A 25,025-nucleotide genomic window follows, 5' to 3' on the forward strand; every position below is an offset into this window, starting at 1 on the left:
CCTTGCTTGAAAAATTGTTCCAAAATGAAAGTTGAACCCACATCTTTTTTATCTGTGAATTCAATGCCGTTCGGTGAGTCTCAAATAAAAATTTGGGCGTCTTACTGTAAAAAAATATACCATTAATGTAAAAAAGAAACTCTAAATGAACTATGTTCACATCCAGAATCAAACCCAGGTCTTCTGCACGAGAGTCCGATGTCTTACTAGGTGAGCTACACTCTAGTAGCATTCACAGTATCTGTAACATTTATATCCTTGATGACAGCTGAAGCAACGTTCAAAGAACGGCTCGGAGTGAAAATGGCTATTTTGTTGCTAATTTGCAGGAAATATCTAGAAGAAAGTTCTACAGAAAGTAGCTAAGGGTCCTCAGAAATGTAGCTAGCTTTGTCACTAGGCGTTAGGAACAGCGACAAAGTGGCACTGCCTCTCTCTCTGCTGCTAAAGCTACGGATAGCAAATGCTACGGGCTATGCCTGAGCGTGAACGCGCATGAAGCAGCCTGCTCGACCCGAGCATCTCTCTTTTTCTGTGATTTTACAGAAAAACAGGCAATCACAGTAAAAATGCCAGGGCTCATTCTACAGGACCAGGGCATTGCAGGAGAATGTATGAAGAAGACATTTATTATTTCTATACATGTTTTGACTGTCTAACTTCCATAATGTCCCTTTAAAGGTGGAAGTGATGTGAGATGAAGAGAAGAAACGGTGATGCAATCATGCGGAGGAGCTCAAACAGAAACGGAAGAAGAACGGAGGAGTGAGTCGGGGTCTTGAGTTCACACACATGCAGAAATCTACGGATGAAAAAAGGTCTGACACGACCCTTTTAGAAGCTTTTATCACTGTTTGTAAAACGAAACTGCAAATTCATCACAACACAACAAATGATGTTTTTCTGTTAAGTTCTCTCTTTTCTTCTCGTTGACTTTTGACCTTCATGCACACAAAAGCACGTTTCAGCGTCTTAAAACCTATTTTAGCCTCCTGGTTAATAAATGCAGGGCCCTGGCAGTCAGTTTGCCCCCAGCTAGTGCAGCACCACGCTCATGCTCAGCCTCTTACCCTTCCCAGGAAGTCGTCGTCATCGTAATACCCTGCCTGATCCCTAGAGGGAAGCTCCTCACATGTTGGTGGGACACCTTCTATGGCGTCTTCCTGTGAAGCCTCTGACTCATAGGCAAACCCACCAAGACTTTCACTGTCAGAGGAGAACCTCCTGTGATCCTCTACCACAAGGAAAGGCTGAATGGCAAACTCTGGGCTTCCCTTCACGAGCCCAGCATCAGGTGTGCTCAGTCTGGGGGTCAGGGGTTCAGAGATACGATAAGCAGCTCTGTGTTCTGCTTTCACATCGTCTGATTCTGAAAGATCTTGCTTACAGTCAAAGAATTCCACATCTGAATCTGAATGCTGTGGAGATTTGGAGGCCTTTCTCCGTTTCTTCAGCTTGGTGCTCGGAACCTGGGACGCAAGTTCTGATGCAGTTCTTTCAAATTCTGAGAGGACTCTTTTAAAGTCTGGGGAAAACTGCCAGTTCTCATCGGTAACTCTGTCCATGGTGTGTTGAGCCTCAACCTGCAATGAGCCAGAATCGCTGAATACTGGAGACACTGGAGCCGCTGGACTACAATCACTGGATGAGACGTGGCTACATCCAGATGGTCTCTGATCTTCTGAAACAACTGCCTCGTATTCTGGTGGGACTGAAGACCGGTCTGACAGGGGAGAGGACATCTCACTAGACGGTGACGCTGTTGGAAACAGCTCCCACTTGGACATGTCCGGCTTTACCCATGAGGCCTTCTCACTTGTGGGGAAGACCGGAGTAACCGTTCGATGTGTTGTGAGTGAACTCTGAACGGGCAGCTGTAAGGGAACCAGCGTCATTGGCTGGTCATCAGGCCTGCGCTTTTTGCTGCCATCTTTTGCTGATGATGTATCGTCATGTGTCAGAATGCCTATCTCTTCTGGGAGTACCTGTAAGTGGAATGATCTCCGTAAGACAATCCTAAATCAACAAGACGGTCACCGTAGAATGAGCCGAGCATCAGGTTAGTGTCATCACTCACAACGATGTACGGTTAATCCAGCCATTATGTTACTAACTGAGCAGCAACAGTTGATGACAAATGGTGAACAGCACTGAAGAGGTTGTCTCTACTGGGACTTATGGTTGACGCATTTACTTTCCGCTTGGTGATGCGGCTCGCGGACGGAACGCGCTTCACAACTTGCAGCGTTTATGGTTCATGCGGCTTGTCTCTGCGGTGAGCCAATATTCTCCCAAACTGTAGGGGGCAGCATGGAGCTCTACGGCATGCATCCAACACTACACCATAGTAGAAGTAAAAATTACTGTTGTTTACAACATGGCATTCCAGCATTTTTAACAGCGTCCTCGTCTTTTCCGACAGTGCGAGCTATTTCTCTCCAAGAATTATTAACAACATGTTGATCACGGTGATCTCTGAGAGCTGAATCATACAAATGTCTGTATTTACGAACTCCTGCCATGCTAGTTCTTGCCGGTCCGCCATGTTTTTCCGCGTCTGACCGTCCTCGTGGTTAGAAAATTTCCTAGGTGCGCGGTGCGGAAAGTTTGGGCCGTGCGGAGGCGCGGTGGAGTGGCGTGGTTGTTAAAATGACGCAATTTTGCCGCGCGGAGCCGTGCGAACCTCGCAGACGCATCAAGCATAAACCAAGCTTTACTGGTGACATGAGTCACAGGGCCTCGTCGTGTCGATGCAACTCTACACTTCTCAATCTCACCCGCATTTCATTTCTGTGAGTTAGAGGGGTGAGGAATGTGAGATCACTTTGAGAGAAAGAAAATAATTCTTATCGAAACCTTTCAATCACATGATGTGCCCATGTGACCCAACTGTATCTGAAATGTCTCGCTAAAGGCCTTACTTACAAAAGTTAAGATTTAAACTTGGAAATGAGCATATTTGTTAAGATTTGGTGCCTCTAGCCAGCTGTTAACTGCCACAAACCAATGGGATACAAGCTGAAACAGAACTCCACACAAAGCCACCACATGCAGGTTCCTCGCTATCCCACTAGTGCGTTTTTACTATTGGAACTCTAAAGTAAATTTACTGGAAGTTCCCGGCTTATGCATGTCTCCACTGGACTGGGCCGGCCAAACTGTCTTTTTCCGGGCTGTTTTCAGGAACTTCAGAGCTCCTGATCAGGGTTTGGTACTCTGAAGTAGCAGAGTGGAACTTTTGGCTGTAATTCAGCAGGAAATGACCTCAGCAGATGTCGCCCATAACATTGGTAGTGGTAAAATTACAAGAGGTGCTTGTGAGGCAGAATGGAAGCAAAAGAGAATGAGAACCGATCACGCTTAAAATCACCATTTGTAAACTCCCGACACCAGAAAACACGGAAGAATCCCCCCACAACGACTCCATCCGTGATGCTTTGTTGTCTCACAGAGGACCGTAAATAACTGAGCTTCTTCAGGTCATTTGAATTCAGGGCTATTTATCTAGTCTGTTTAACTGTATCTCTTGTCTTATTTTTTTATTTATATATAAACCTATTTATCTCTTTTACTTAATTTTATTATTTTATTTACATCTTAGTGTTTTTATACGATTCTGTTTTCTTTTACTATCTTTATAATCACTTTTTATCAGTTACCTTCTATCCATATTAGATTTTGTTATTTCAGTTATATATTTCAATCCTCCAGTGTTTCCTCTGCGGAGCCCTCTGCCTTGGGGCCAGTGGTCGGCGGCGGCGGACGGGGCGCTCCTCGGGTAGTGCACGGGTAGTGGTGGGGGTTTCTGCCCTCCCTCCCTGGGCGTCATGAGCCGGTGTCTTGGCTGCTGTTGTGGATCTGTTACTGTCAGGGCAGATGGCTCCGCTGATGATGTGTCATCCATTACCTGACCCATCTGAACTCAGCCTATTGTTTACTCTGTTGTTCATGTGTGTGTGTGTGTGTGTGTGTGTGTGTGTGTGTGTGTGTGTGTGTGTGTGTGTGTGTGTGTGTGTGGGTGGGTGGGTGGGTGGGTGAGTGAGTGTACGTTCACCTTGGAAAATGGTTGCGGGAGGGGAAGTGTAGTTGTCGATTGTTCTATACTTGGGGAGGGGGGCCGGGATGGGAATATGGGATCTATGGGGCCATTTTAATCTGTGAAGCACTTTGAGTTGCATTTTTTTTGTATGAAAAGTGCTGTATAAATAAAGTTGATTTGATTTGATTGAATGCCTAATTTTACATCACGCAGCTGCTCTTGTGCTCTCGATGGATAAATATATTATGATGAACTTAATAGAATAAAAAATTTTATGTTATTAATGTTACTGTGGACGCTTTTTGACGCTGATGACTCGCTGTGGAAGCAGTCGCGAATTTAGGGATGGGTACCTTTGACATCTGAATCGAATCGGTACAAATTCTCGGTACCTAGGAATCGATACCGGTACTTAACGGTACCAATTTTAGATACTTTTGAGTGTTTAATATTTTAATTCTCTTTTATAATTAAATATATTTTTCTCAATATATAACCATATTTGATAAATATCACGATAAATAACACACAACTGTTTGTATTTTAACATCGTCCTTGTAGTTTTATAAGCTGATAATTAAACTGAAGCAAACATCTTTACTGTGAACTAAATTTACTGTGTATCTTCATTCCTTTTGCCGTCCTTTTTCATTTGATTGGTTTCATCATCACCCAGTTACCCATCACATTTAGTGAAGTGGACCCAAGCGTTAGCGTGTTCTTTCCACCATGCTGCTCTGTTTACAACTGGCTCGCAGCGACCGACGACATAACGCTCTTGCGCATGCGCAGCTGTCTAGGCAAGTTCTCGTTATGAAGGACGGGTACCGAAACGAGGCACCGTTTCAAATGACGTGAATCGGTGCTCAGTTGGTACTGTGGAATTCGGTCGGTACCTTAAAAAGTACCGAATTCGGTACCCATCGCTACGATGTGCTGACATCTGTGCAAAGTCCTGACAGGGCTAATTTAAATGGAGACAGACAGCTGAGAGGATCGAGACTTTTTATCTTCTGCTCAATTTCCTCCTCCCAGAATTTACCCTGAAGTTCCGACATGGAAACATGCCTAACATCATTAATCCAACCTGCATAGAATGGTTAGTTATGATAAATATTAATTAAATTTCCACATACACACAAACAAGCATCAATGCCAGTTTATCCAAGTGTTGTCTTACTCAGCCATCCATAACAAGTGAGTCTCTGCTACAGTCCCATGCTACCAGCCTTACCCTGCGTGAGACTGTCTTCAGATCAGCAGAATCCGTGTGTTGGCTCTGTCTTCTGTTCATATCATTAGTGGATGGTGGCTTTTGGGACAAGTCTTTCCTGATCGTTTCTCCACAAACAGGTAGACCTGAAGAAGATCCAGCTTCTACACCATACAACGCTTGTTCTTTGTGTGTCCAGATTTCTGACGGCGATTCCTTCATTTGTTGCAGGTCAGGAACGTGATTTTCTCTACCAGAACTTTCCTCGGTAGTTGACATGTTAGTTAGCTTTGTGATGGGTAACGGTGAGAATTGGTCAGTCAATAAAGCGGATACCATGTGTTCTGTGCCATCACTGTCTGCATAACGAAACTCAACACTATCAGGGCTCGGCGGTCTTGAGTTATTATCAGTCCAACAGTCAACGGGCAAAGCCACAAATTCAGAGTCTGATGACAACGACACAGGTGAAGATGATCTGTCGAAGGGGGTAGGAACCATGAAATAGGAGGACAGTATTCTCATGAATTCAGGTACGGGTGAGTCTGGCAACAGCCATCGGAATTCATTGATGGAAGCTATGGATTCAGGTGAAGATGGTCTGCTAGCATCTGCAGATTTCATTGATGTAACAATGAACTCAGAATCTGAATCCAGTGACTCTGCTGATGATGAACGATGAAATGTAGAGAGATATTCCTCCAATGCTGAAGTAAACTGAGGAATTGGGGAATCCGGAGAAAGTGACCTGTTCTCATCGAGCTCAGGCATTGATTCAGGAGAGGATGCTCTTTGGTCAGCCATGTACATATCTATCTTGAACGACGTGGGTCCGGACTCACCCTGACTCTCAAATGGTGGCCTGAAATCTAAAAGGTCTGACTCAAAATGTTCCATGTCACATGACGAGGCTTCAGATGAACATGAAACAGATCGGAGAAATCTAACACATTCTGGCAGTTCCAAACTAAAATCTGGTAATGGCGAATCTGGTGAGAGGGCTCGAAACATAACCTTGGGCTTTACCAACTCTGGCGAAGGAGGTCTTGCGACCATGAGTGCAGTGGGAGACAAGGAAACCAGTGAGGTGCATTCATCTTCCTGTTTCCCAAATATTTCAAGTGTGTACTTAGCCTGCGTGTAGGGAGCTGCCACTAAAGATGAGGTACGTTTGATCATTGGTGGAGGTGACCCTGATGGATGTGAGTCAGTCGTAGCTGTGGATGTCAGCTGATTTGTCACATCTGAATGTGGCAGAACAGAAATGGACTCCTGCTCGCCCACTCTGTTTTCATCATCACCATATCCTCCTGCCCTACCACTGAGCCCTGCTTTAATGTTAAAGATTTCGCCTGAATACTGAGCATCGTGTTGCTGGGAAATCATCCTACGCAGGTGAGCATCATAAACAAAACTGTGCTCTGCAACAGTAAAGGCTACCTTCTCACTGGTTTTATTCACCGGTAAATAAGAAGTTAATAGGTCTTTCCTCACTGACTCGAGACATTCTGGTGAATTTGACCTCTCATCTGTACAAAATGGAATGGAGTATTGTGACGAAACATCAGAATCTAAAACATCTGTAGGTGCGATGTTCATCGCTGTTACAGTTTCCACAACTGTCTTTGTCAAATCAGGAGATTCAGGAGTCAGGGGTTTGTTTTCATAGTCTGACTTTTGGGACAGAGGGGACAACGTCCTCTTGTCATTAATGTCTATGTCAAATGAATCAGAATATACCAAATTATACTCTGAATCTGACAGTAATGACTCTGGAGACGAAACCCTCTTATTTCCTTCCACAGTATCAATAAAGTTGTGAGTAAACCAAGGGAAGGGTGAGTCTGGAGATAACCTTCTGTTTTCATCAACTGACTGAGTAGACTCTGGAGCTACTGTTCCAATGTTAGCAAGTGATAACAGCTCGCTGGGTGACATTGCTTTGTGTTCTGGTACAGAATCAGCAGAGGGTGGCCTCTCTTGTGCTGAGTCAAATGATTGAGGAGAGTCGGGCCTGTCGTCAACACCAAATCCCACAGACATCAAAAGTTCACCCGATGCATACTCAACATCAGATTCAACGAATTCAGGGGAGGGTGATTGATACCCATCGTTTACAATAACACGCTCAAGCACGGCTGTTTTGTACTCGGGTATTGGTGAGTCTGGTGACAAAGCCTGGTATTCATCTCTAGATGCTCCTGAGCCTGGTGAAGGGGGTCTATCGTCATTAAACTTTGATCCGAGACTTAAAACCAAGTATTCGATCTCTGAGCATGATGACTTGGGGGACGTCGACCTACTTTCGCCTATGTTCACAGGAAATTCAGATACAGGTTTCACAAAGTGATTAAAAGGCGAATCTGGAGAAAGTCTAATTGACCACAATGGTTCTGGAGAATATCTGGTAGATGAAACATCACATTCCAAGTCTTCAAACACAGATCCCGGTGGCAGGGATCTTCCCTCAAGATGAAGCACAGTAGATTCATAAAGTACAAAATTAGGAATGGGTGATTCTGGTCCATAATGCCCTTCAGATGTCACAGATCTGGGAGACACTGCTCTGTCTTCAAAAAGCCACGGTGTACACAAATCCATCTCTGAACTATCTTCTGAAAACACTGACTCAGGGGACGTGGATCTGTTTCTTACCCAAGCATTTGTGGCTACAACCGGGACATATTGTGGTAATGGAGAATCAGGAGGCAAACATCTAAAGCCTGTCTCAGAGAGGTCCAATACTGGGGGATCCAACCTGTCATCACAATCAAATGATATCAATGGGGCATATTCTATGTCTGAAGCCTCTGACTCAGGTGATGATGACCCGTAAGCACCGAATTGACGACATGTGTCTGTAAGATCGTGTCTGAAGTCTGGTACAGGTGAATCGGGAGAAAGGAGTCTATGTTTAGAAGGAGATGCAAAACATTCAGGTGATTCAGGACGATCGGCACTGAGTACTGACGAACACAATCCTATTTCCAAATCTGACGCCTGTGATTCAGGCGATGTTGACCTTGAGGCAATGTTACACATGTAATGCTCTTGTAGTGCTCGTGTAAATTCAGGAATAGGGGAATCACGTGAAAGCGGTCTGGATGCAGACGAACTGGGCGAAATCGCTCTGTCTTCAAAAAGCCAACTCGTACACAAATCCGTCTCTGGACTTTCTACTGATTCAGGAGAAGAGGACAACAAATCAACATAATGTATTCTAGACCCGTGACGTTCAAATACAGGAATGGGTGAGTCTGGTCTGAAATGGTCTATGGACGCACTGGAACCAGGATAAATCGCTCTGTCCTCACAAAGACAAGAAATACTCACACTAGTCTCTGAATCCTCAACTGAAAAAAGAGACTCAGAAGATGTGGATCTTACGGTAAAGTGAGACATGGACACACTCTGCAGCACGTGGGTAAACTCAGGAATTGGTGAATCTGGTCCGAGTTCTTCTTCAAATGCTGTTGAACCAGGAGGTTCTGTTCTGCTTTCAAAAATCCAGGATAAGACATCTGCCCCAGGATCTTCACCGGATGAGACTGACCCAGGAGATGCAGATCTACATGTCATTAGGGGTGCTTTATCATAAGTGTACTGAGGTACCGGAGACTCTGGAGACAGACGTTGGTCATCACACAAAGAATCAACTGACCCTAAAGAATCTCTTCTTTCTATAGCTTCAAACAACGAAGAAATGAATGGAGCAAGTTCTACCTCTGAGTCAACAGAGTTGGGCGATACTGACACGTAACCACTTGGATCAGGTACCATGCAACTAACTGGTAACACGTGACTAAACTCGGGTACTGGGGAATCAAGTGAAAGTTTTCTGTGGTTACAGGGCGGTGATGAGGAGTCGGGAGATGACGGCTGGTCATCCAAAGTCACATCATTCATTTTTGTTTCTTCTAAGTCTGATGACTCCAACCCTGGAGATGAAGATGTCTGCCCTGTGTTCATGGAGCCTGGTGGCACCTTTCTAAACTCTGGAACAGGAGTGTCTGGTGGGAGAGCTCTGAACTGATCTACAGAGATGGTTGACTCAGGAGACGATCTAAGAAAAAGGCAAACAGGTGAAGAAGACCCACACTTGGACTCAGAATCGGGTGACAAACATCTGTCTTCCTGTAGTCGCTCTGACTGTGAAGCATCCGTTCTTTGAGTTTCACTTGATAAACTGATTAAAGGTGTAGCCTCAACATTTGATGGAACAGATTCAAGAGATGCTGGTCTAAACTCAACAAAGGAGGGGAACCTTTCTACAACTCTAACACTGGGTTGAGCTCCAGCTGGATCTGGTGACAGGGCCTGGCGTTCATCTTTGGACCCCCCTAAATCAAGTGACTTAGTTTGATGCTCATCTGGTACTAATGCAAACAGGTCACTTTCATGTCCTTCACCTGGATCTGACAGCAGACTACCAGTGGGTACAACCACGAGGGGGTGAGGTGAAACCTGTGTGGAATCAGATATGGGGGAAGCAGATGAGTCTGGTCTCTGCTCTACAAAGACCAACGGCGTTGAGAAACCATATTCAGCATCTGACAGCACTGACTCGGGTGAAGAAGACCTGTACACTGACCCAGCTGTATTCAGTTGTGATTCATCCCATCTGAAGTCGGGTACAGGTGAATCTGGTGATAACGGCCTCATTTCATCTGCTGACGAAAATTTGCTTTCGCTGACAACTGTGGACATGGAAAGTTCATGTTCCTCGCCTGCCTCAAAGTCAGGCATCTTGGCAAGGTCTCTGGAAACTGTAGGAACTATGGAATCTAAGCCTGAGAACTTCAAAGGATCTAAAGAACTGGATCTTTGGACATTTATTGATCTATTTTCTTGAGCAGACCAATGCCCACAATCAGAGCTCATATGCTGCCCTGAGTCCTCTGACACACATTCAACTTTTGTTCCAACATACTCAAAAACCCCAGTTTTACTAAAAAATGTCTCCCCGGAATATTGAGGATCACATATTTGAGAAATAAGCTTCCGAAACTCAGCATCATACGCTAGTTTGTAGACGGGGACTCTAATAGTTTTTGCAGATTGCCCCTTATTACTCCACAGTCTGTGTGTGTTGTCAGAAACCTGTACCTCTGCATCAGCTCCCTGTTTGGAAATACTTGCGTCTACCTCGGACCGCGCATAATCATCATTAGAAATCACAGAATCAGGAGATGATAATCGATGTGGAGCAATGGACGGCGATTCTGTGAATTCCGCTGTGAACTCTGGTATTGGTGAATCAATGGTGTCATCTTCTGCAGAAGGCAAGAAATCAGGTGACGTTCTCCTATCAGAGCAGACCCACGGAGAGGAACATCTATGTTCTAGATCTGAGACAAATGACACTGGTGAGGAGACCATCTCAAGTGGGGTCCTATGAGTTTCTGGTAAAACCGGTCTGAATTCTGGAACTGGTGATTCTGGTGGGAGTGGCCTATTTTCATCAACCGAGTCTATCGATGGAGGCCGGCTGTCACCAAATAAAGATTCCCGAGAGACAGACCTGTAATACAAGTCAGAGGAGACAGAAACGGGCGACGAGGTTTTCTCAACAGAGGTGAAAGCATGGGCGTCTGGTCCGTTTTCATCTAAAGAATCTACTGATGGAGACCGACTGTCACCAAATACGGATTCCAGTGACACAGACCTACACATCATATCTGAACTAACTGAGACTGGAGATGAAGATTTCTCCACTAAGGAAAAGCCATGGGAGTTTAGTACCACCTGTCCAAAGTCTGGGATGGGAGACTCAGATGAAAGGTGTCCATCAACTGAGTTTGAAGAGAGCGGCCTGTTTTCAGTGAAAAGTGGAGCCAAAGAGACCGTTTCACAATCTAAATCTGGGGAAACGGATCCAAATGATGACTGAACAGACGTAGCGCCTTCAAAGGAACCAGAAAAAAACACTCCACAGTTGGGAATGGGCGAGTCAGCGGACAGTAAACTAGATGAGACCGAAGCACGAGAGGATGGTCTGAAGTCTAAAAGCTGTGACACGTTTACATCAGTCTCCAGTTCCAGATCTGACCGGGCCGACTCCAGTGAGCTGACATAATGTTGTGAAGGAGCGGGGAGAGAGGGGGAGTCAGATGCTTGGAGGTCGTCTCCTGCCTGTGGCCTAATTGTGTTCAGCTGCATCGGTGTTTCTGGTGACAACGGTTTATATTCTGCTTCAGACTCAAATGACAGGGATCCTGAGAAAACATCTAAAGGTAAACGAGCCTCTTTATCTTCACCAGGCCTTCCGGATATGTCCTCACATGACACTGACCTTGTGCCACAGAGCCGAAGCGTTCCTTTGTCTCTGACAAACACTTCTCTTGAATACTGCGGGTCACGGATTTGGGAGATGAGCTTCCGCGGTCCAGCTGGTTGGGCATGTTCAGGTAGGCGTGAAGGTTCAGACTCTTCACCTACTTCGGATTCACGCGTGGATAAGGGTAAGTTTACCTCTTCAAGCTGCGGTGATGAGGACATCATGCTGTCACCAGATGGTTGTGTCTCACCGCTCGTTTTACAAAAAACATGTCTTTTGTGTTTTCTACATTTCTTAGACTTTTTTCTACAGATGTGCCCCTCCTTTACAGGACTAGAGGTGTTTCCATCTGATCTTTCTGCTTCTGGCACATGATGGTTTAGCTCAGTTTTAATTCTGTTAGTCAACATGACCTCATCTCCAGCTGACTGTGTGACGGTGCCAGGCTGACACCCATCAGGTAAGACTTTAACTGAGTCTGACTCGGGGGTGTTTGACCTCACTGCTGACTCCGGTGACACTGGCCTGTATGTAGACACTGAATCTGGAGAGAGGGAACGTTTCTTAACATCAGATGAAGTAATAACGACCCAGTCTTCACCATTCTCGGACATGACCTCAACTGGTGTCTGTGGTGTGTGTCTGTGAACGTCGGGTTTAGGACCCAACGCTACCTTTGCAGCGTTATCTGACTCTGGGGGGGAACATTGACCGACAGGTAAGAAGGTTTCAGGATCACCTCCAGATGAAGGTGATAAAGGTCTGTCTTCATGATTAAACAATGCCGGGGACGGACAGCTGTGCTCTACATCCGAGCAGAAAGACTCGGGTGAGCTGATGCTCCCTCCTAATGGGAGGGTTACCGGGTCAGTACAGCTGAAGCAGAACTCGGGCAGAGGAGAATCGGGTGACAGTGGTCCACATTCGCTCACAGCAGATTCTGGTGATGTGGGCCTGTTCTCAGAGAGCACTGAGGAAAGCCCTACTTCACCTTCCAGGAGGGACGACTCTGACTCAGGTGTCGATGATCTATAGTGAAATGTTAAAGGCTCCGAAGGAGAAAGTCTGAAATCCTGTACAGGGGAGTCTGGTGAAAGACAGCAACATGCACTCATAGACCTGGTGGATTCAGGAGATGAAGACCTGATGCCATAGAGATCAGGACCATCATGTAGACCTGGTGTAAAAAGCCAACACAATGTTTCCAGTTTAACAGATTCAGGTGATGACGCTCTATCTTCTACGTCGAAACTTAACGACTGAGGTGAAAGGGCCCTTTCATCGCTGTAGCCACTGCACGGTGATACTGGTCTTCCAAACGGTTTCCTATTTGAAACCATTGGAGTTAAAGGCCTCTCCTCTGCTTCTAGTGTAAACTGAAAAGGAGAACCCCCCATCCTGGCATCTGTTGGTTCACATGGGATGACCGGTGGGAGTGGAGACAAGGGCCTAAACTGTGGTACTAGAGAATCAGGTGGAGGGAAGCTCAGCTCATTCGCTGGTGTAACAGACTCTGGGGATGGGGTCTCTGTCAGACATATTACAGGATCGGGACAACGTTCAGCTGGAGTCAAACTCTGAATGACAGAAATGTGATCAGATACTGATTCATATTCAGGTGCATCACATCTTGTTTGTATGAGAGGTAGTGTAATCACAAAGTTGTACTCCACGCCTGGTAGGACTGAGACACTTTCTACTGAATCAGCTGACTCGTCTACATCAACAACTTTCTGCTTCTGAAACACCAAATCTGACTGGTTAGAGTGGACATCAACTAATCCCTGACTGGACACATTCTGATCGGTGTCATACATAGATCTGACATCAACATCAGCCGAAAGTAAACCTCGGTAAACATCAGTGTCATCCCCTGAGCTAGACATTTCTTCAGCCTTTGTGTGTCTGGCATCTTCCTGCGCCTCATCCTTCTTGACAGCTTGAATGATGTCACTAGAGGACACATCTTCACTATTGGCTTCCACCATCTCAGCATGGCATCCATAGAGGACTTCATAAAGCCTATGTGACACCGTCTCCACATGGCTAGGGTCTGCCTGTTTGGAATGCACCCATTCTCCTTGCACTTGGGCTCCTGATGTGTGATGGTGAAATTCTTCACTTGGCTGAACAAATGACACTTTTCCAGTTTCTACAAGCTCCATAGACAGTTTCCTGAAGTCTTGTTCAACCTCTTCACACTCAGCCAAGCTGTCACCAAAATCCGTCATGGACAGTGGTCGATCTTCACACACACCCGTTCGAGAGATAATGGTTGTCTCTCGCCAAGGCAATGTAGCTAAGTCATTTGGGACGTGGGTGGGTCGCAGACACTCCAAACTCCAGTCCTCTCCCCCTTCTGCTCCCTCAACCCCAGCAGCCCCGTCATCACAACGTGGTTCAAAAGGAGCAACATGGGCACATAACTTGGGCCTTCCTTTGTACACAGGATCTATCACATGGGAGCGGAGGTTGTAGGGAGAAGCGCGGTACAATGTGAAGAAAGCACTTACTTGCTTATAACTTCCCAACTGTTCTGAGTCTGTCACTTCCTTGTGTATTCTCTGAGATGAGCTGCAAAACAAGGAGCATTTTGATTGTGACAATGATGAAAACAATTGCATTAATGTGAGAAATGCTAACATAAGCGAAGCATTTAGCAATTAAAGTTACAGGTTAAACCAAAAATAACATGATTTTCACACTTTTCAATGTCGAAACATTAGAAAAACTTTTGAAAAAATGTTTTCGTTAGGCATGATAGATATTGGGTTTTTTAGGGTTGTTCGATAGCTGATAGTGTCCGATATAAACCGATACAGGTATATGCGAGGTCCCCATATTAAAAGAGAGGAACAAAATAAATCATTTAGGTTACTAACATCACAAATCTTCTATCATGAACACATAAGCTATAAACATTTTCTAACCCTAAGTACTTCAATTTAAGTTAGCAATAGCTCCAAGATCTTGGAAAAGGTTGTGGCTAAACAACTCACAGCTGCTCTTGATGAACATAACATCTATGATAGCTTCCAGTCAGGTTTTCGTAGAGCTCATTCTACTGAAACAGCTCTTCTTAGGGTCTCTAATGGCCTTCTGACTCACAGTGATGCAGGGGACTGTTCTGTTCTGGTCCTGCTGGACCTGACTGCAGCCTTTGACACTGTTGACCATCACCTGCTACTGGAGAGGCTGAGAGACTGGGTAGGCCTATCAGGATCTGCTCTAGAGTGGTTCTCCTCTTATCTCTCTGAGTGCTCCTTTTCTGTGGCCGTCTCCAAGTTTAGGTCCTCCACCACCTCCCTTACCCATGGTGTCCCACAAGGTTCTGTGCTGGGGCCTCTGCTCTTCCTCCTCCTATCTGCTTCCTCTTCAGCACATCCTGAGCTCCTTCAAAGGAATCTCCTACCATCTTTATGCAGATGACATCCAACTGTACATCTCTTTTAAGTCCCATGAGATGTCTAAGCGGCAGCTGTTACACACCTGCTTAGACTCTATCAAAACCTGGATGGCTGGGAGCTTTCTTCAGCTGAATGAAGATAAGACTGAGATCCTCATCTGTGCCCCAGACAAGCTGGTTCCCAAAGTCAGAGACTCTCTTGGTCAGCTTGCTTCTCACGCCAAACCTTCTGTCAGGAATCTTGGCGTGACCTTTGACCCAGCTCTCATGTCAGTTCTCTTGTTCGCTCTTCCTTCTTCCATCTCAGGAACGTTGCTAAGCTGAGTCCCATTCTGTCCCGCTCTGAACTTGAGACAGTTCTCCACACCTTCATCTCCTCACGCTTAGACTACTGTAACTCTCTTTTCACGTGTCTGAGCAGAACCTCCCTGAACCGTCTACAGGTGGTTCAGAACGCCTGTGCTCGGCTTCTGACCAAGTCCTCCAAACACACCCACATCACCCCGCTTCTCCTCCAGCTTCACTGGCTGCCAGTCAACTTCAGGGTTCATTTCAAGATCCTGGTTCTGGCCTATAGGGCCTTACATGGACAAGCACCATCTTACATTGGTGATCTTCTCAGTCCCTACACCCCCAGCAGGTCCCTGAGGTCCAGTGATCAAAGCCTACTGGTTGTGCAGCACCAGGCTAAAGGTCAAAGGTGACAGATCATTTGCTGCTGTGGCCACCAGACTCTGGATCAGTGGACTCAGTGGTCTCCGTTAAAAAGCAGCTGAAGACTCACTTGTTCAAGCTGGCTTTTGTATGACCTTCTTCACCTCTCTCTCTTTATTCTGCTCTCCCCACCTATTCCACCTTCCTCAGGATCCACTGATTTCCCTCTTTCCTATTCACTCTCTCGCTTCCTAAACTTTTTTTTAATCACAATTGTCTATTTTTGCTCATTTTAAATGTATTTTTAAACATTTTCTAAATGCTTTTTTTATATTTTTACATTTTTGTTTTTGTGAAGCGCCTCGTGATTTTATCTTGAGAGGCGCTATAGAAATGATACTTTCTTCTTCTTCTTCTTCAATGGAAAAAATGTCATGTTTACATTTGTCTCCAACAGCAGCTGAATGACAAAATGATCCTGACAAACTCTCTGTGACGCCTTTAGGCCACATACAATTAATAACCCTTTAGGCGCCAGAGTTTTTTCAGTAAAATATGAATTTTACATCACTATTTAAAGAGCTTGTAACTTAAATCTGGTTAGAGACAGAGGAATATTGTAAATTAGAGAAATCTTCAGTATGAGCAAAATTTTGTTATAGGAACAAATTCACTCACATAATTTGCATATTTTGATGTCATCAGGTGGCAGCCATGTTGGATTGCATCACATTTGCAGATTTAAGTAGTTTTTTTATGTTTTTGACTTATTTTCTTGCTGTTATTGTTTATGATACATATATACATATTCCTATGTAGACATATATAACAATGTATTTATATAAATATATATATATATATATATATATATATATATAATATTTATTACTTTATTGGTATTTTGTTATGTTTACTGCGTAACAATCAAGAACACTGTTTTTGGTGCTTCAGTGTCATGAACACATGTCACTCATCCCTTCTTTCGTTTGGTTTGTTTATAATTGTTATATATATATATATATATATATATATATATATATATATATATATATATATATTATTATTATTATTATTTTTTTTTTTTTTACATATATAGTTAATCCTCAATCTCAGGCTTTTCCACAAGCCCCATGCAGAACTAAATGGCAATGAACGCTTTCATTTCTGGGACAGTTACATCGTACCAGCCATTATATCTGGAGCTAGATTTCAGTTCCTCCCTCTCTAAATACTGGTGAGCATATCGGTTAGTTTCAGTTGTGATGAGGGTCCAGAATTCCTCATCCAAAAAAACTGACAGAAAATCTATGTGCTCTGTATTTGACAGATCCCCGTCTCCACAGCATCCAACTGGCTCATCAAAATGCCTGATCCACTTGGAATACTGTTCCTCTTCTCCCAAACTAACCCAGCCATCATCATTATTATTGTCACTGAGGCTGTGTTGGGCCACCCCCCTGCTAGCAGTGATTTTTTTTCCCGCGGTTCCTCCCCTTCCTGCTGCATTTCCCGTGGTTTACACCCCCGGGGCTGAATCGATCACCAGCGGAGTTTTCACCAGCCCATCACCGCCACCACATCCCTCTTCCCCCCGGCACGGTGGAGTGAAGGATCAGACCCGGTACGGACACAGTGACGCAGAACATCGAACAAGATAAGGACTGGATGGGCTGCTTGTGTAACCGTGTCGTCGCTGACAGACTCCCTGTTGCTGCGCGCTGAAGCCTCGCTTTCCGTCTCGCTAGAAGACTGCAGATCATCCTCAGACAGGAAATATTCTTCCTCCGAATCCGAATCTGCCCGTACTACACAAGAGCTTCGTCAGCACTGAACATTCCTCTCGGCTTTGTGTGTTTTTTCCTTTACCACTTGCTCTCACTCGCTCTGACAACCCCCGCAGCTCTGCGACTGGTGGGCGGGGTTCAGGTTCTAAATACTCCAAAAATTTGAATAGTAACACACCCACAATTGCTGCTTGGATTGAAGTTACAGGTGTCTGCCACCCCGCTGTGTAACGTATTAACTGCATGAGGGCTCATTTCTGCTGCTGTGCCTTATTAAATCCAACACTGCTGCTTGTCGCAATTCTGCGACTTTGGCGCTTAAGGGTTAAGTTACTGTTGGGGGGAGTTTCATGAATAAACTAATAAATAACACAAGTAAACTCATGATAAAAAGGTTAAGGTTTAGAAAACGTATGAAAGTGAGACGTCGCTTTCACAAACTATATTTGTTATACTGTCTGTGTGAAACACAACAGAGTAAGCGCTCCTAACTCAGAGCCTTCACCGACGTAGTATCTGCTCCCAGCGTGTTTGCATCTTACATTTAGGCAGAAAATGGCAGAATGAACACATCATGAACGCGCTGATTTTACTTCACACACGTGTGCATTGGAGAACATTTGTATTTGTAAGTATGGCTTTGTTTAGGGAAAGTTTGAGTGTGTGTTAAAGTGACTAGTTGATAAAATGAAAACAGCGTGAGCGCACACATGCTAAGCTAGGCTATTTGCTAAGTGCAACGCTAAGATGTGTGTAAATGTCTGTGTTGTATTTTTTCTTTTCTGTAAATTGTAGTAACGGCAATAAAACACTGATAAAGATCTTCATTTAAGAAAAGCAAGCCTTGGCTGAAGATTCTTCTGCTTGTTTTAGACGTTTGCTAGCTGGCTAGAAACACACAGCTACATGCTCCAAGGCCAGCAGGTCCTATATGTACAAGTTGGGTCCCGAAAGAAGATAAAAAACCGATACAGATATTTTCCAATATTACATTTTATGGCCAATAATACTAGCCGATAATATTGGTAGATGGATAATATCGGAGTTTTTGTTAACCGTAAAACATAATTTGTGTACAATTGAAGCAAAAACAGAAGCAAACTTTTAGGACAACTCACTATGTTGTTTCCGTCCTTCCTTCCGTCTCCATCTGTTTTTCTTTCTGGACACTTGTGAGAGGACCTGTTGCATTTGAGCCTGTTTCGATTCGTCCCGACGTCTCGTGAATTGAAGACAAACTTGAGGACAGCTCTTCAGCGGACACCATGGGTACGGCTTGCCCTGAAACTGGAATTCTCCCTTTAACTTCTTTACGTCTGCTTGGTCCAGGACTGTCAATGTCTTCATGGAGGGCAGAAAAACCTGTTGGGACATCAAATCAAGTTTGGTACGTTTGAATAATTCACAACTTTCCAAAATGACACCAAACCAGCGTGTTGGTTTTCACCTTCACTATGGTCCAGAGCCATGGTCTGTTCGATTTCTGCGTAGGTATGTGATGTTGTCTCATCAGTGGATTTGTTCAGTTTGGTTTCAATAAGGTGAACAATGTCCATTCGATTAATTTTTGTGAGTCTCGTGGTAAGTGTTGCTTCTGCAGGAACAGGAAACAAATACAAAATGATCTGTTTGAAGATCAGCCTTAAACTATACACTGAGGCTCCACCCACATCATCCACCACCTCACCACAAGGTGACAAGCTCCACATCTCATGGACCCAGAGGGGTGACAAATACAGAATTAAAACAAAAGAAAAGATTCTCTACTTTGCAAAGTGTTTCTAAAATTGGGTTTGTCATACAGTTTTCTTGTGGACATGAAGAACAAACGCATAAAAAAATCCCAGTTCTCTAAAGTAGCCAGAGTAGTGTGGATGGAGCCTTGGTATAATAAATACTAGGGTTATTAACCTGTGGCATAATGCTCCTCCCTTTCACTCCAGAGTTTCAGGAGAGCATGGCTTTGGTCTTGGAGTGAGTCGGGGTTTTCAGCCCTTATTGTGTTGATCTTCTCCTCACTGAAGTCCAACTCTCTTGCCAACTCTGAGGGCATGAAACAAGTAGAGCCACAGATTAGACATAAGTGCATAAGGAGAAAATGCTTTTCCTTTTTAGTAGTCAGTCAAAATAAAGTAAGAATGTCTATTTAACCCTCCCACTGTCTTCATGGGTGACCCCACCAGGAAAGTTGGCCATTGAGCAGGATTGATGGTTTAACCCTTGAGGTCCATGTGGCAGGGGTGAGGTGATGCTCACTCCTCACCCCTGCCACATAGACCTCAAGGGATAAACCATCAATCCTGCTCAATGGCCAACTTTCCTGGTGGGGTCACCCATGAAGACAGTGGGAGGGTTAAAGCTTGCTTGCCTGAGTTGTTTCTCACTGTTGACTATGACTCACCTGTCCAGCTGAAGCCCAGGTGGTCCGCTATAATGGCCAATCGTTGCTCTTTTCTCTCTGCTTCATCCTGCGGATCTACTGCAAACACCACCAGACAGCCATGAGCGGTCAAAGCCGCAAAGTATTCCAATTAAGCCACAATTATAAATGCTATCTTTAAAGTGTTCCCCACTGGCTTTCTTGTTTTAGTCGAATTAGAAATTTGATTGACTAATGCATTTTTGTCCAAGGTAACGGCATTGATACACAAAGTTTGGCCAGGATTAGAAAACTGACATGGAAAGCTGATTTCCATTGAAGGCTTTAACAGATTTAACTCAGACCAATCATTTTACAAGTTCCATAAAGCCTTCAGGTCAATCTTGAGATTTTCACAACACATAAAAGGAAAAGAGATGTGAATACGGACAGAAACACAGCTCCAGTAACACAGCAACAAGGGTTCTTCAGCTACAACGGGACATAACTACAAGAGACAGAGAGGCAGCACCTTTACAGCTAATGCACTAATGAGGTACAAGAGATAGAGAATATCCCCTTAAACCGGGGGGGTACCTTGACATTGGACTTTATCATCTGGAATTCGCTGCATCTGTGTCTCAACAGGGTCGTCCCACAGTGGTCTAATGGGAAAGATGTCTCCTGAGGGTGGAAAGCGCAGCTCTGGGAAAGTTTCTCTTTCTATGATTGATGGATCAATGAGACTGCTATCATCATCCGAGAAGGCAGCAACAGCTTCTTCCTCCTTCTCTGCCTTCGTTTGGGTCAACCTTGCCACCAGTTTGGCAGCTTCATCACTTATCTCTTCAAAAAACTCAATGGACTCTTTCTGTGGTTTGCTTTTGTCTTTACTGGGTGTAGCTGAAGGAGATGACTGACCACTTTTGCCCCGGACAGGCAACCTGGACTGAAAACCTTTGGATCTTGCAGACTCGACATTTAAGGGACGACCCAGAACTTTTTTGGGAGATGACTTAATAGATTCCCCTTCACAGAAGCTCTTGGCTTTGGAAGATGATGTCTTGGTTCGGACATCTAAGGATGGACCTGCATCTGTCTCAGATTTTCTCCTTGTACCTTTTTTAACAGGAACCATATTCTTTTTTTCTGGAATTGATTCTGTTCGTTTGACAGAAGACTCAGACTTGATGGTACCAGCCTTGATGGGAATCCTGGATTTGGATTCTGAAGTGAAGGTGGCCTCTTTTTTAGGAGTGGATGTGGAGGGCGTTGCATGGGATGGCGAAGGGATCATAGACTTTCCTCGACCCTGAGAAGCAGACTTAGCTTGTGTTTTGACTGTGCTCTGAGTCTTCTTAACACTATGAGAAGCAGTTTGTTTAGACTTGTCTGTTGTTTTGGGGGCCTCTACTACTGATTTAGACTCTTCTGGTGAGGAATCAGAAGACTCTTGGCCTTGCTCAGAGTAAACGGATCTAGTGACTGTTGTTTCTGCAGTTTGGACATTTGTCAATGTTTGTTCAGAGAAACTTTTGTCCAAATCAACAGAGCCTTCATTTACATGTTTGTCTGTTTTAGCCTCAAGAGGTGCAAGGGTCGTCTGATCTTTCTTAGGAGGTTTGGCTGAAGCTAAAATACCCATTTTAGGAATTTTAGACTTGGCAACATCTGTTTTAGAGCCTACTGGATCTCCGTCAGGTCCTTCAGGGACCTGAGGTTCGGGATCAGTTTGATCTTTTTTCTCATTTTCCTCAGTTTGAAGCTCTATTGTTAAATTTAGTCCTATTGCTGATTCTGCTGCTGATCTACCTTCTTGTCTGACCTCTTCTAAGGCAGGTTCCTCTACAAGCTGTTCACCTATCTGAAAAAAAGCAAAGCCAGCCTCCTCCTCCTCATAGCTTCTTTTAGTCATGTCAATGGCACCACTTCGAGTCATCTCAAAAAGCTTCCCTTCTTGGAAAAGAAAAGGATTGGGCTCACTGGTTGGAGTGCTCTCTTCTGTTGGCGTTCTACCGGGAGTGGTGTCTGGAGTTGCTTGCAGAGACTGACGATCCACCACCAGATTCAGAACCTTCTGTTCCTTGTCTTTTAGACGGGCTGCAAAAGTTGCATCGTCCTCTCTCATGGAGGACCATGATTCAGTGTCAACCTTTGCAGTGACCCCTTTTGATTCTGTCCTGGGAAGATCCAGCGCCTCATCTTCGTCTTCTGCATTGTAAAGACTAACCTCTAATTTGGTTTGATCTGTGGCAACAGCTGTACAGAGGTCAGCCTCTGACGCACCTGCCTGCCCCCAGTTGTTTCCTTTGACCTCATCTGTAACATTGCTACTTGTTTTCTGTATCCCAGGCTTAACCATGCTAACACCTAACTTCTGATAATCTTCATTATCGCCTTTATTTTCTCTCGACTTAATTAAACTTTCCTGTTTTTGCTCATCAGTTCTGTTTTCACCGGTAGCTGCTGATGTTCTTTTTCCACAAGTGATTGTATTCGTTTCGGTAGATGAGGAGACAACTTCTTCAGGTGCAAATTTCAGATTGGGTTTTGAACGATGCTTGTCTGAGACAGAGTGAGGTCCCTCTGAAGTAACAGTGGCTGTTGTGCTCTCGCCTTCTTTGCTGTGGGTGCCATCATGCAAACCTGCTGAAAAAGGAGAGGGAGGTTGTACTTTATTACCGGGATCAATTATAAGAGCTAACTTTGAATCTTCTGTAGGTCTAAAGAGCCGACTTTGACTTTGTGAAAGGCTCTCCCTGCTGGGCGTTATTTTTTCACGGCTGTTATCCCCCATTTTCTCATCTGCTGAAGGAGACAAATCGTCTCGAGACTTCTTTTTGGTCTTCATGTCTTGTTCCATCTCATCAAATGTTTTTATTTTGGCAGCCATCTTAAACATTTCCTCCTCTGGAGTGATCTTTCTTATAGCTCTGTTGTTGTCTGTTGTATCCTCTTCTTCTGGGTGTTCAGGGATAACAGCCGATTTGGATGAAACACAGAGCAATGTATAGTCAGGGGGTCGAGGGTTCACCTCATAACTTACCTCTTCAGAACTAGGAGTTTCAGGGGAGAGAGGGCTCTTACCGGAACTTGTCATCTGGGATGTCTGCTCACAACTGTCATCATCGGCACTAGCCTCATGGTCTCGAAGGTGTCTACCACGCAAAACATCTTGGGGGAAGTCTGCAGCTTGTGAGGATTCTGGGTGGCTAGAGGTGCTACTGGGATCTAGCATTGATTGGAAGGATAGGTGGCATTTCTGCTCGACGGGGCTGCTCTCCAGTGAATCATGAGGAGGTGATTCCCTGGTTGGGCTGGGTTCAATGGAGTCTGGGGACTTATGGGAAGAATCTTCTTCCAAATTAGGACTAGCCTCTAGAGAGTCTCTGTGGCTTATTGTCAAAGAATCATCCGCTACTGGACTGAGTGCATCTGATTCTTGTGTTTTTAAAGGCAGGTCAAAACCTTTGTGATCTTGAGAGGGAGACGTAGAAACTGGTCCAGCAAACGACAGAGCTAACTGATGATCAGGGCTATCGTCATCATCACTAAGAAATGTTTCTACCGTTTCTGAAACTCTCTTTGTGAGCTTCTGAGGTTTTGATGGCTTAGACTCACTCATCCTAACAGATATAGACTCACTTGTTGTGTGGTCATCTGCAGCCTTGCTGGAAGAGACAGGAAGGGTCAGTTCTGTGGACAGCTGATCACCAGAGGTCCCTAAACCTGAGTCTCCAGACTTCTCTGCCTCTTTTAAGTATGTGGCAGCTGATGCCGAAGCTGTATCAGTCTGCTGTCCAGACAGACTCTCAGGACTTGTGCTTGGAGTGGCCAGTCCTTCATGTTTGTAACTGTCCTCCGAGCTCAAGTGAGGGGTTCCGTTTCCAGAACTGGCACTCAGTGAGTCTGCCACACCCTCATGTTTACCGCTATCAGAGCTATCATCGAGACCACCATTTCCAAAGTCTATTGTTTGAGTTGGGTCAGAGTGAGGAGCTGACTGGGTTTCTTTTTCTTTGTCTTGCAGAGTGGTCTCTTTTTGTACAGGTTTGGAATCCAATGAAACTTGTTGAACTTTTAAAACCTTTGAGGTTATAGTTTGGGTCATGGCCGTTGACTCAACGTTTTCAGATTTGGTGGCTTTCTCTGACACTGATGTAGTCTTTTTGAGCTCAAATAGGCCAGACTTTCTTTTTGAAGGATCCTGCCCTGTTTGGAAGGCTTGCATCAGTTCTTTAACTGACATGGTCTCCTCAAGTTTTTCAGATTCAGCTTTGGGGGACTTGGGGGGTGCAGGCTTTGATTTGGGGCTTTCCTTGGATTTTGGGGAAGGTTTACTCTTAACAGGCAGTTGTGAGGATTTGCTTCCTGTAAGCTTTTTGCTCTTTTGTTCTGCCTCTAGTTTTTGTTGTAAGGCTTTGACCTTGTCCTTTATTGAGCCAATCGGAGTTTCTTCAATCACTGGAGACTTAGGTGATCCTGGAGCAGGAGTCGTGGGCACACAGAGAAGAGCCCCTGCTGAACCATCTGCCTGTTCCTGGTCCCTCCCCTTCTTCCTCATTGGCTTTTTAATGTTTGCAGTCACTGGTTTGTCATGAACTTTGGTTGGAGTGGTTGGTTTAGTGCTTTTGCGAAGGACCACATCAGTGAATTTTTCATGGCTACTTGTGTCTTTTTTAGCTTTTCCTTTGGAGCTTACTGGAGCGTCCAGAAGGTATTCTTTAAGGTCACCACTGTCCTTGATGGCTTTTGGTCTGGGTGCCCCTCTGTTGGGCCTACTTTCACGTAAGACAGGCTCCTGAACTTCTTTGGCAGCCATTTTTTTAGCCTCCTCTATCTCAGCGTCTGTAAGGAGAACCCACTCCTCAGCCATACTAGCTGCTCTCTCCTCTGACGTCTCACCCTGATAGGTTCCACTCCTCAGGATTTCACTGACTTTCTCTAAGTCCTCTTTAACTTTCTCAAGGTCTTTCTCCATGATTTCTAAAGGTTCTCCAGAAACTTCCACAGTTCCTTTTTCTAAACCACATCCTCTTATGGAATGGGATTTCTCTACTGTGTCTGTAGTCAAGATGGCCGTCATTTTAATCAAATCCTGTTTCATCTCCGACACGTCAGAAAGAAGATCTGGTTCTCGAATCAGGTCAGATTTCAGGACGGATGTCGCCGTGTCTCCGTCTTCCAATTGGAAGAAGAAAAGGTAAGGAATAAAGAAAATCCAAAATTCAAATGAAAGGAGACAGACATGGGAAAAGGTGGTCAGGATAAGATTGGAACACAGTTTAGGGAT

The 25,025-nt window shown here is 44.7% G+C and overlaps 1 protein-coding gene across 41 annotated transcripts in view; it reads right to left on the reverse strand.

The window, feature by feature from the left end:
* Window positions 1-25,025, reverse strand: part of ank2b (ankyrin 2b, neuronal) — a 202,816-nt gene that overhangs the window by 7,565 nt on the left and 170,226 nt on the right. For 27 of the 41 annotated variants that reach the window (XM_070549708.1, XM_070549707.1, XM_070549730.1 and 24 more), the window contains 7 exons: window positions 20,330-24,913; window positions 19,775-19,852; window positions 19,285-19,416; window positions 18,821-18,967; window positions 18,492-18,735; window positions 5,274-14,103; window positions 1,071-1,985 (listed from right to left, as the gene is read on the reverse strand). In XM_070549708.1, the coding sequence (XP_070405809.1) occupies window positions 1,071-1,985; window positions 5,274-14,103; window positions 18,492-18,735; window positions 18,821-18,967; window positions 19,285-19,416; window positions 19,775-19,852; window positions 20,330-24,913 (14,930 nt within the window). The remainder of the gene's footprint in view (window positions 1-1,070; window positions 1,986-5,273; window positions 14,104-18,491; window positions 18,736-18,820; window positions 18,968-19,284; window positions 19,417-19,774; window positions 19,853-20,329; window positions 24,914-25,025) is intronic. The other 14 variants (XM_070549722.1, XM_070549721.1, XM_070549726.1 and 11 more) reach the window with 11 other exon arrangements.

The sequence above is a fragment of the Nothobranchius furzeri genome, chromosome 3 (genome assembly GCF_043380555.1).
Source record: "Nothobranchius furzeri strain GRZ-AD chromosome 3, NfurGRZ-RIMD1, whole genome shotgun sequence".
NCBI lineage: Eukaryota > Metazoa > Chordata > Actinopteri > Cyprinodontiformes > Nothobranchiidae > Nothobranchius > Nothobranchius furzeri.